Source organism: Phodopus roborovskii, unplaced genomic scaffold, assembly GCF_943737965.1.
Source record: "Phodopus roborovskii unplaced genomic scaffold, PHOROB, whole genome shotgun sequence".
NCBI lineage: Eukaryota > Metazoa > Chordata > Mammalia > Rodentia > Cricetidae > Phodopus > Phodopus roborovskii.
In genome coordinates, this window is record NW_026126540.1 from 2457276 (window position 1) to 2470271 (window position 12996).

Genomic DNA, 12996 nt, shown 5'->3' on the forward strand with positions numbered 1-12996 from the left:
CGCTTTCCCGTTTAGATAAAGCTGTTCTCTAACACTGCTGGCTCCAAAAGACACCCTCACTAACACACACACACACACACACACACACACACACACACACACACACAAAGTACTGCAAGATTCTAGGCAGTAAAGAAATTGTGTACATAGCGCACCCCCACCCCCACCCCACGTACACCCTACAGACTCCTCGATGCCTCCACCGAGAGGAAATCAGCTTGGCCTGGACCTTTGACTGCCTTCCACCTTAACAGCTCAACGAAAATGTGAAGTTTGGTCCCTGAGATCTAGAGATTTAGGGGCTTTGCTGAGTTAACAGTGGTTTTGGTGGCAGCTCTAACGAAGGGGCAACCTCGAGTGGTCCTTCTCTTTCTCTTTTTCCCCTTCTCTACTCTAGGCCCAGGAAAGAGATTCCAGCAAACCCAGGAAGGACTACACGCTAGTCACAACTGGCCTCCTGGTGAGCTCCTGCCGCACCCCCTTTCGAAGCGGGCCACGCAAACTTCCTTGTCCCGCAGCGCGGCCCCATCCTCTCGCTCGAGGGAAAAAAAAACGCATTTCGGGGCAACGGGAGCAGCTGAGAAGGATGCGCGCAAACCCACGTCCTCCCCCACGCGAGGACCCCACCCACGGCTGAGCAGTCTGGCCTCCTACCCCTCCACTACTCCTGTAGCTTCCAAAGCTGTGGTCCAGGGCCCTCTGCGCTTTCGCCCTCCTCCCAGATGGGCCCCGGGTCCGCTCTCGCCCCGCAGGACAGGGAAAGGCGGGAAGGGGAACCGCGGCCGGGGGCAGGCCGTTACCCTCAGTCAGTCGCGGGCTGCCCGGCTCCCTGCTCCGCTCCGCGGCGCCCATGTCCAGCTCCCGGACGGGAGAGCGCCCTCCTCCAGCTCCTCCGCCTGCTCCTCCTCCTCCAGCACCTCCTCCACCTCCTCCGCCTCCGCCTCCGCCTCCTCCCGCGCCGCCGCCTCCGCCGGCCGCCCGGACTGCCGGGCTGCTGCGGTCGTCGCGGCCCGGCTCGAGGCAGCCCGGCTCCTTGGCCCCACGCAGCGGCCCGCTCTCTAGCACCTCCCGGTACGTGATGGCCTCCTTCTTCTCCTTCACTTTCTGGTCAAAAGACTTGGAGACGAATGCTGTAAGTTCTTCCATTGCGGCCGCTGCCGGTCAGCCTCGCGCTCAAGCTCTCCCTGCCGAGCCCCGCTCTTTTTTTCCTCCTTCTTTTTTTACTGCTCCAGCCCCCCCAATAATAACACATCAATGGGGCAGGGGGTGGGGGAGGAGAGGGAGGAGGAAGAAGAAGAAAAAGAGGAGAAGAAAGAAGAGGAGAAGTAGAAGGAGAAAAAGAAGTAAGAAGAGGAGGAGGAGGGGACAGGGGGGGCAGGGGGGAGGAGGGAAGGGGCGGGGGCCGCCAGAGGGAAATGGGAACTGATGCTTCCCTGCCGGAGCGCGCGTGTTCAATGTTAAGATCTTTGACAATTCTTCCTGCGGAGAGTTCAGATCTGATAGCGACGCAGCTCTTGAAGTCTCACTATTTATACTTCCTAAAGGCGGCCCCTTGTTCTGAGTAAATTACCTCCCCTCGCAACTCCGAGTGAACCCCTTCGCGGATATCTCAGGAGCGCCACTACCTGGGGTGGGGAGGAGAGGGAGAGAGGAAGAGAGAGAGGGTGGAGAGAGAGAGAGAGAGAGAGAGAGAGAGAGAGAGAGAGAGAGAGAGAGAGAGAGAGAGAGAGAGAGAGAGAGAATGAATATGGATAGGAACGTGAATATGAATGTGAATATTGAGGATGGAGGATCCAGGCAGGAGTCCACCCGGTTGGAGTGGGAGGGCAAGCAGGGGACCGGAGGGGGGCGGGGAGAGGAGGCAGGTCCTCGCCGGTCGAGTTTTCTGATAGCCTCGGCCGCCTGTGCTCTTGGCCATTAATCCAGGATTGACAAGAATCCCTAATTAATTTAATTAAGCGTGGATTTTGCGTTGGTGTCACGACTTAGTAAAACACTGGGGATCTGGATAGACTTCTCGGAGGCGGGGCCAAGAGGAAACTGACAAGTGCATTGCCATCAGAGTCAGTAGGTATCTTCAGTGAGTACCCGACCTACAGCCTCGCTCTGGGTGGGCACCTATTGCTCCACCCTACACCGATGACCCCTGCTCTCTGGCCCGGCTTCGGACGCTCTATGGTTAATAGGCCCAGCAACCACTCCAGCATTTCGGTCCCACACCCCGTCCTCCTTGAGGCCGCAGCAGCTGCACAACGGGCATCCTGGCTTCACGTGCCTGCTGCGAGTGGGGCTTCCCGACGGCTCCTTGGACGCCTTCGCAGCCTTTCCAGCCCGCAGGCATCCTTACCGAGTGCCGGTCTCTGTAATTCACCCTACTATTCGCTCCTAGTAGTCAAAGCTGACTCCGGTGAAGACATTTCCCGCTGCACGGGGTTGGTCGATTTAACTTGTTTCCTGAACAGTCGTTCCCCTGCCAGAGCCGGTTTTAAGGTGTTTTCTTAGAGCCGGGTCAGGCCCAGTTCTATTTCGTTTCCTTTCCGAAGTCTCAGGGTTTTTTCCCCCCTTTCCTCACAACTCCCAGCACCCTGTCCTCAATTACTTAACATCCCGGGAAGCATTTTCTAATTTGAAAAAACAAAAGGATTGTCACTTTTGGAGTTCTTCTGAAAGCATTACCGACGTTGTTTGTCGCTCATCTAATTTTTATCTACCGTGGACTGTGGAATAAGACTTACTCTTCGGGGGGGGGGCAACTCTGTTCCTCTCTGATTTAAAATTTAAAAAATTATATCTTTTGACTCTTTTTATGAAAACTATTTTTTATATGAAGTAATGCGTCCTGTAATGTGTCCTGTAAGCAGGGCTGTGCGACTTTTTAGCTTTGCAAATACTTGCTTATGCGCACAAAGGAATATTTACATAAGGAAAGTTACTTTTTACTTGAATGTGTTAAACCCCTTTAAGTGCAGGTTTGGGGGCATTTTCAGTAGCTGAATATTAATGAGGCTTGTCTCATGTTAAAAGATAATGTTTTCGTTATCTTGGATCCAGTACTCAGTAAAAATGAAAGCAGTTACAGACCATTAATATGTATATCTTCTGCTTACTGGTTTGAACAACACACTTAGCTAATAATTTGAGAAGTTCCATCAAAACAACCTGAAACATTTGTAAAGAGAGCACAATTGTAAAGTGACACATAAGAGTTTCTCAAGTACGTGTAATTTAAGACTTATATAACTTCATGTAATACTAAATACTCCTCAGACTACATTGCCCAGTTCAGCAAGATGAAAATAAACCTTATTATAAATGTTGCTTTACTTTTTCTCTGACATTATCTTTCCTTCTGAAAACATTTTCTTTTCTGTTTTTAGGACAAAAGCTAACCTTTACACTATTAATAGCAATAGCATTTAGGTATTAATGAAGTCCACCAACACTTGCTTTCATTATTCTACAAAACTAAGTAACTTAACATTTCTAATTTATAGGAATTTAGGAACAATGTCACATTGATCATTCCTCTCCTATCTGCAACACTGTAATTCTAAACAGAGAGTAGAACCACAAAATTTTAGTCTTTTGTGAAACTGTTTTAAAGATTATTTAGCAGAATGATTAGTAATGGGATCTGCTAAGTTTGAGTGGTGTTCCAGTGGCTCTCAAACTGAATCTTGAAATATATATTCATAAACACCTCCCTATTAACTTCAGCTAAAAGCCTGATAAGACATCAGGAGACCCTCTAGATACTTTTTTTTTTTTTTTTTAATCCTTTTAAGCACAGGACTTCAACCCAAACTCACATGTCATCTTTCTAGCTAGAGGAAAAGATGACCACTTTAAAGGTAATCAGAGAAGACTCGAACATGACTGTTGTGTAATCTGAACCAACAGATTTCCCCTTTATTTCATCTTCTTGACTCATTTTAACTACAGGAATGGTAGATGAAGGGATGACAAAACTCCAGAGTCTGGCTACAGAGCCCTACTTTTGTAAAAGAAATTTAATTTAAAATTTTATTAGTGCATAATTGTATAGGTAAGTTTCTTTCTGAATTTTCCATATACTTTATAATATACATCTTATATTAGTCTCTTGCATCCTCCTACCCCCTTCACTTTCCACACTTCTAATAGTTTCTCTCTCGGGAAGTTCCAGTTTTAAGGAGTCCAAAGTTTGAAATCATATTAGTAAATACTGGGAAGTATGATGCTGTTTCACTAAATAGCAAATATTTTCCTGAGATAAGACATTTCAAAAACCAGTTTTGAAAAGTAAAATTATTGAGGTTAAAGCTCTGCTGACAGCCTATGGACAGATATAAAGGCTCAAGAAAAAAAAAAAAAAAAGAAAGAAAAAAAAAAAAAAAAATCCAAAACAACAAATCCGAAGAGTTCCCCAAGCTCTTGAATTATTTATTAAAAAAATTAGTGTTGCAGTTATATTTTAAAATGGTCCCTCAAAACTGGCTTGTTAAGGCACAACTATTTCCCAGGAATAGATCTATATTGGAGGTTATTTGCATCTCAAATATCTGTGGAAATTTGTACCTTGGTATCTAGCTAACAGTTGACCATAACTCGGGCTAATATTTTATATATCTCCTTAGCTTTGCTTCCTTATACTAAATGATGAAAAAAATAATAAAATGAAAATATGATATGAGCTACAGAAAATGCCGCATGTCTTTAATTTCGGTAATTGAAGTTATTATTATTTTTTTAATAAATTTACACATTTGACTCCTGTTCTAGAAAAAACTTGTCGCTTCAGGCAGATTTCTTCCCTGTATTCAACGGTTACTTTAATGTGAGAACTAATTTGCCTCCAATACGTGAATTCCTTCACCTTCATGGCAGGAAAAAAAAAAAAAAAAAATCCCACAAACCCACCGATTTTAATGTATTTTTGCAAGTAAATCATTACAATTTAATCACACGATACTACGCAGACACACTCCCATGATTTATTATTGTTGGGCGAATTTCCACCTCGCTCAACAGGAACTAACCAATTTTGCTCAGCGCGGATGTCTTAAACATAACTTCCCACGATGTAGATTTTTACTGATTATCTGTGACGATAATGGCGATTACTAAGGCAGTAACATCCCGTAGTCCCACCTTTATTGCTTTTTGGGAACAAGAAAATCCAATTATGCAAACACGCGAAACACAAACATTAAACAAAAAATTGGCGGCATGACAATCCACTAGCTCGGCATTCCTAATGGCCTAGCGGCCTGCATCGACGCACTCGGCAGCTCCGCTGGCGCTGCCTGGCGCTGGAACCAGGAAGGCGCTGAGCTTAAACTGAAGCAAGTTCTGAGGACGCCGGTGGCGCCGAGGTTTGAAGAGAGGGTTCGAGGTCTCCGCGTCCGGAGGTGCGAGCCCTTAGGCCGACCCAGGTGATGCCGGCGTCCAGAGCTTGGGGGCGGCGCCCGTGAAGGAGGCGCCGAGAGGCTGTGCTCGGCGCGAGGCGGCGTGGGGCCTGGCGCAGTCAGTGGCAAAGGTTGGGCCGTGGCCCGCGGCGTGCGAGCAGAGCCGTGCGCATGCGCCTCGCACCTGGGAGCGTCCCTGCCGGCTGTCCCTGAGCTCGGGGGCCGCGGGCGTGGGAGGTTGTGGGTGGTGAGCGGCGGCAGGCCTCAGGCTGGGCCTACAGTCTGGAGGTGGCCTGGAGAGTTAGCCCCCATTCCTCTGGTCCCGGGTCTCGATCGCTGTTTTTGGGGTTTTCTGTTTGTCCTATCTTAATAGCCTGGTTCACTCTCTCCTCCTCCAGGTAATTGGAGCGAGGGGGAGGCTGAGTCTGGCGTGCCTTCAGTATGTTCGGGCACCCACCTTCCCTCCTCTAAAGGCTTGTTGACGTGAGAGATGGTAACAAGGTCAAACAGACCTTCCTCTCTTGAAATATATCACTTTAAGCATTCTGTAAATGTCTTTTTGACTTCAGGGGTTTTGGTCATGTGACCAGGTGGCTTTCCCTTGAATTCTACAAAAGTTAAATGCATGTTGCCTTCCCTAGATTTTAGGTTATTATTAGTGTAATTTCTGAGTTGTATTTTAAAAATGCTTATTGAAAAAGAACCTAGAACCGCCAGTAACCGAGTTTTTGCCCCAACTCACCAAGTAGTAGGTTGTTGAATAAATTCACCCAAGTCATATGTTGGCATATGAAGGTATTCGAATTGTCATCTTTGAACTTAGTTGTAAAAGCTCCCAGTGAAGGGTCTATGTAGAGTTCAGGTTTTAAGGAGTGTAGCGAATGTGACAGGTACAACCTTGTGGGGAAACTAGGTATCCTTTGAGAGCCTCTCTAGTCTTAGGGTTTATGAATATTCACTTTCTTTGCAGACAAAGGAGATTTCTTGCTAAGTGGTAACACTTTATTACTGTATGTTCAATAAGAGGACTAAAAATGTCTGAAGCCGAAAAAGAGAAAGGCAGCTGGCACTTGTCTGTTAATTGGCCTCGCTGACCCAGTCTTTACACATTCAGCATGTAGAGTTGTGATAGGAATTGCTTGTCATAGGGTTGTAGTGCATTTATACATATCCTTTACTGGCTGTACTCTTAGACCACAGGAGGGGAATCCTATGATTTGTGAGTTTAAAAAGAGATGCTAATATACATACTTTTGTTGTTGTTGCAACAGGAGTATCTCATTTTTAAACTGAGAATAAAGTTATTTTCATACAATATATTCTGATCACAGTTTCCCCTAGTCTCCCAGATTCTCCCCATCACCCCACCTTCCTAACTCTGTGCCTTCTTTTTTTCTTTCTTAAGAAAACAGGCAAGTAAAAAGACAAGGATTAAAAAAAAAAAAAATGAACAAACAAACGGACCAAAAAAAAAAAAAAACCCAATAACTAAGAAAGAACATGAGAAATACATACATATACAGAAACACACACTCATAAAACCTGTAAAAACCCAAAATTGGAAACCATAAAGACCAATATGGTTAAAAAAAGATGCCCAAACAAAGCAATATGAGATAAAAATATCTTCAGGAATACCTTTGTCTTTATTTTGTGTTGGCTATCTACTACTGGACATGGGGCCTGTCCTAAAGTCTGGATTGTGTACCTACTGAGATTTCCTTAGAGAAACTGAGTTGGGGCAGTTGTCAATTGAAGATAGCTTCTTGGTTGGGGATGAGAGCTCCTGTCTACTCAGTCTCACTGCTGGAACCCTATGCAACACTGCAGGATCTTTGTGTTTTGACAGAATTCTTTATTTCTTTTGAATTTTGCCTTGTTATATCTAAATTTTACCTCTGTTCTTTCATTTACTTTGCATGGCTCTCTACTTGTTTGTGAATTACATAGTATGTTAAATAGTGTCCACCCCATTTATACTTCCTGTTCTATTGTTTTTTTCTAGTGCTTCTGGCAGTCCAGGGTGGCCTTGAACTTGCTATGTAGTCTAGAACCTATCCTGCTTCCACTGCCCAGGTGATGAGATTGTAAACTTGTGCTACCACACCCAGCCATTTTACTTTTTCTACCATTTATTGAGTGAGGGGCCATGTTCTCAGGATAAAAGATTATATTTTGGTTTTTAATGAAATACTGTGGCAAAGTACTTATAAATTGTCATATCCTCCATGAACCTTTGTTCTTTTAAACTTATTCCCTGTTTTCTGAAACATAATAATTGCTTCTTTTACCCTTGTTAAGGATATGTGCCTTTTAAGTTCACTATTATTAAAATGATCATATCTTGACTTTATATTTTTAATCAGCCATTTGAACTTTACAATAAAAAATTTTAAATTGTTGTCTTGTAGTCATTATCTGTCATGGCTTCACTTCTGTAGAAAGGAGTAATTGGGTGAGATTTGCAGTCAGGAATCTGAAACTGGAAAGAACCAGACTGAGAACAGAAAACCAAGAACTGTGCTGTGTTTTACAATTACTAATAGGTTGAAATAAGTTACTTTGTAGAGCTGCTAAAAAAATCGGATCATTTAGTTGTCTTTATGATAGGAGCATTTCTATGCATTCACCTTACCAGTAGAGTTAAGTGTAAAGAGTCTTCCTTTCTACAAGTGTGTAATATAAATTGATGGCCATGACTTAAATGGGCAAGAATATTCAATTATATGCTGTATTACTTTTCTCATTACATTGACAAATGCCCGACAAAAGCAAATCACAGAAGAAATGGCTTGCTTTGTTCCACAGTTTGAAGGTATTGTGGTAGGGACATCATGGTAGCAGCAGCCTGAATACATTGTGCCCACGGTCACTGATGAGTACTGGTGCTTAGCTCCCTTTTTCCATTTTATTCAGTTCAGGATTCTAGCCCAAATTCTCATTTTTCCCTTTTCAATCAAACCTTTCTGGAAACACCCTCTTAGACACACCTAAAGACTGTTTCCTTGGTGATTCCAGATAGGTTAGGTTGACCATGAAGATTAACCATCATCTTTGCTAAGGGCATACAATAGTGTATTGAGAACCGAATACCTGCCAGTTAGAGAGAAAAGCTTTTTGTAGTCTCCCTCTGTTTTTCTGCTCATGAGTGACATCATTTGTAATTAGAACAACAACAACAAAACATTTATACCAACTTGCTAGGTTTTGATTTTTGGTTACAGAAATATACATTGCCAAATAATTGTCCATCTGTTTTTTTTTTTCTTTTTCTTCATGTTTGTGCTGAACTAGGGAATTAATTAAGCAGGGCAGGAATAGAGAATAGAGATGTCTGCAGGAAATTTAGGACAGTGCTTCTCAAACTTTTTAGTCTCACGATTCTTTTATACTCTTACAAATTGTTAAAGATACTCCATAACTTTTATTTGTGTTATCTATAAGTATTTACCTCATCAGTAATATAAACAAAGTTGTGAACTATATATCAATTCACTTAAAATAATAATAAATATGGTAACAAAATTTAATATGGAAAATACCTGTATTTTCAAAAACAAAACAAACATTGAGAAAGCAGCATTATTTTTTAGTTTTACAAGTATCTGATGTCTGGCTTGCTTGATGACACTGTATTATATTTACTTCTGCATTAAATTTATTGAGAAGTTAAAGTGTTTTTAAATTTCTTGAAGGTTGGTTTTAATGTGGTATTTGAAATCATATCACTGAACTTTTCTTGTATTATTTATCTTTATTGCATTAAAATCTTTTTGTCTTGCACTGTGAATGAATCTGTGGATGATTTTTGTGACATTATGTCTTGGCAGTTGGAAAATATGGATTAGACATGTCTTTCAAATGTTGGCACACATTCATGTGTATTAATATTGCCATTGATCTTAGAAAAGAGGAGGTCTGAGTACTAGGGAGATACAAATGATACAAAATTCAAATCTTTTAGTTAAGACCTGACTTTTATGATTGGTGATAACTGTTTATTTTCCTTGAAGTAAAAGACTATCTTCATTCAGTCTAAGAATAAGGCTGCCAAATAACCAAGCCTAAGCAATCATCTATTGGCAGTTTTACAACAGAAATCATGTTTTATAATAAAAGCAACTAGTTTAGCTTGCAGTTCAGTTGCACTTTTTTGTTGTTGTTTTGTTTGGTTTTAGACAATCAGCTTCCTTCACTATGTGATAGAAATTATGTATTTTGAAATTTAATAAATTTAATGATTTTTATTCCTTTGCAAGGGTATTTTTTGGGAGTGTGGCATATGTCCCATTGCTGGATTGTGTATTGAACCTTGGGTCTTACATGAGGTAGGCAAGTGCTCTACCACTGAGCAGGATTCTTGGCCCTACCAAGGACATTATTATTTGAGACTTTAGTGGGGTATAGAGTCAGGAGGGACCAGGGAAGTATGCAGTGACTCTAATATACTTTGCTTGTGCTTTGATTCTTGAAAAAAATTCAGAACATTAAAAAAGATAATCTTTGTATGTTATGATGAAAATAATTTTACCTTGTGAATTTCCTGACTTGACGGTCCTTGGGCTCTCTTTTGGGAGCTGTTGGTACACTGGAATTGAATACCTTGGAAGGCAAGGACTTCCTGTATCATGCTCACTGGTGCTGGTGTATCTCTCATCTCTCATCTGGAGATGTTTACCCATCTTCAGTAGACCACTCATGTATTGAATCTTGTTGTCTTTCTTATGTTTGCTTTCCTTCTGGTGAAGCACACTGCATGGAAACTTCTTGAAGAAGAGTGAGCATGACATTCAGTTTTGAGAACTTAATCTTCTAAAAATGTCTTTTTTCTAATTTCACATTAGACCACTGATTTGGTAAGATAGATAGAAAGAGACTTGAGCTTGGAATTAGTTTTTCAAAAATTTGATAGTGAATTTCTTTGTTTCTTGTGTTGCTGTTTGAAAAGCTTATGCATTTTATTATGCTTTATTTTATTTTGTGACTCTTTGGAATTGTCTGGGATATTCTTTTTATTCTTGGTGCCTGATAATTATTATTATTTTTCTTTGTTTAGGCTCAGAAGGGCCTTCATGTATACTAGGCAACATCTCCATGTCTTATTTTTTTTTTTTTCTAAGTTATCCCTGGTATATGTTTATTTAAAAAAAAAAATCACTGTCTCAAGCACTTGGGATATGCACATGTTTTAATTCTTAGAGATTCTTTGATGTGTTTTTTTCATTTCTTTTTCTATTTTTTTGTAATGGCATCTTTATCAGTTAAATATTGAATTTTCTGGATAGATGTCTTTTATTTTAAGGTTTTCAATTTTTTCATGTTTGTCCCATTTTCTTTTCACCTTCTACGAGTGTTTGACCTTTTTCAACCTCATCTTGTCTGTCATTTATATTTAAACCAAGCTTTCCTTGGAGCATTTTCCTTTTTTTTTCTTGCTTGCTGGGACATATTTTCATTACCTACCTGAAAATATTAATGAGTTTTTGTTCTTGAAGTTTTTGTTGTTGTTTTTCGCTTTATGTTCCCATTTTGCTATAAGTTGCTTTATTTCTGTTTTCTGCCTTCTGGTTATTACGGTTGTTTTTTGCTTTTGTTTTGTGTTGCTGAGTGCTGTGTGCGGGCCTCACAGCATCAGTGAGATGCTGCAGTGCTGAGCCATGTCTTGGGGCCTATCTCTTAGGACTGAGGCTTTCTTTATCTAGTTGGCTCTCATGTTGTGTATCCACTAAAATGTTAACAGAAAAAGACTTTCTAGAAAATGTTCACTCTGTATTTGAGCTTGTCAACAGAGGGCTATGTTATAGGGTGATGGGAGCTGGCCATTTTATTCATGGGACCTTCAACTACATTGCCCATTGGGTACAGTTTAGTTTTTTTTTTTTTATAGAGATCTTTTTTGTTGTTGTTAATTTTCTATTTTAATAATTTGTTTATATATTTTACATACTGACTGCAGTTTCTCCTCGCTTCCTCCTACTGTCCCTTTATAACCCTGCTCCAGCCCAAAAATCTCCTCCATTTCTCTTCAGAAAAAGGCAGTCCTCTCATGGATATCAACAAAACAGGACATATCAAGTTGCAGTAAGACCAAGCAACTCCCCATATATTAAGGCTGGGCAAAGGGACCCCGTATGAGGAGTAGGGTCCCAAAAGCCTGTGTAAGAGTCAGAGACAGTCAGTGTTCTCAACTTCACAAATATGTAGAGGGCCTAGGTCAGTCCCATTCAAGTTTCTGGTTGTTGGTTCAGTCTCCATGAGTTCCTATGAGCACCGGTTAGTTGATTCTGTAGGTTTTATAGATATCTTATTTCCTTCTAAGGATGTATATTTGTTTTCAGAAATTTTACTTAACCCCCTTTACTTGTAGTTTGATATCACTATGCCTCCCCACTTTTTAAAAAACTGAGCTCTTAGACCTTGCACTCCCCATCTAACACACCATATGTCCTACTGGGGTTGGAGAAGGCTAATCACCTGGCCAGATGGCATGGGGGGAGGGGACCTGAGCATATTTCTTGTACAGAAATTCAATCAGTTCCATGTTTCTAGATTTATACTTCATTGTACCTGTGTGGTGTGTTTCAAACTCATCATTTATTCTGATTTTTGTTGCATGAGTTGGCTTTTTTCTTGTTGAAATTTTCTGTAACATGCGCTGTATTCAATTTTTGTAGTTTTAAATCCTTCATCAGTTTTTCATTTGCTAAAACCTGATTTATCTTGTCTGTTGTTTCTTGTTGTCTTCTAGTTTCTCTCTCTCTCTCTCTCTCTCTCTCTCTCTCTCTCTTCTTTCTTTCTTTCTTTCTTTTTTTTTTTTTTCTGAGACAGTTTATCTGTGTAGTCCTGGAACTAAGAGAGCTGCCTGCCTCTGCCTCTGGAGTGCTGGGACTAAAGGTTTGCGCCACCACCAGTCTAGTTTTTTTTTTTTTTTATCCTTGTGAACTTACTTTTTTATTCCTTTAATTGTGCTTCACATTTATTTATTTATTTATTTATTTACTTACTTACTTACTTACTTACTTACTTACTTTAAGCCTGGCAGGCCTCCTACGTGTTCATGCATATCTATGTATCATCTATCTATCTATCTACCTACCTTCCTATTTATTTATTTTAAACCTGGTTGGCCTCTATTTGTGGAAATCCACATGCTCCTATCTCCCAGATGCCGAGATTCCAAGTATTCCATCATACCTGACACTTTAATATTTTTTTAAAGTAAGAGTGTAAAATCCTTGCAATCCTGGCATTTCAGTATTTTCTAAATGATAGTATAAAAGACCTAATAAAAAGTCATTTTAATTTAAATACTTGTTTATAGAAAGGAAAATTTATATGTTTTTTGTTTTGTTTTTTGAGACTTGTCTGCATCATGCAGGCCCGACTGGTTTGAAGACATGAAACTTATTATGCAGACCAGACTGGTCTTGAACTCACAAAGATCTGCCTGCCTCTGCCTCCTGTGTGCTAATTTTTAAAAATGTATACTGCTATACATGTCAGTTTGTCAGTTCTTAAGGTGAAAACAAAACAAAGTAAAAAGGAACAAAAAGCCAAGAAGTAAGAAAATATTATTATTATCTCTGAATTGGGTATATATTTCTTATAC

General features: G+C 40.8%; 1 protein-coding gene across 1 annotated transcript in view; it reads left to right on the forward strand.

Moving 5' to 3' along the window:
* Nucleotides 1-707: 707 nt before the first annotated feature.
* Nucleotides 708-12996, forward strand: part of Rsrc1 (arginine and serine rich coiled-coil 1) — a 304871-nt gene continuing 292582 nt past the window's right edge. Inside the window, exon 1 of the mRNA XM_051199552.1 lies at nt 708-1071. Coding sequence (XP_051055509.1) covers nt 723-1071 — 349 coding nt within the window. The 5' untranslated portion in view covers nt 708-722. The remainder of the gene's footprint in view (nt 1072-12996) is intronic.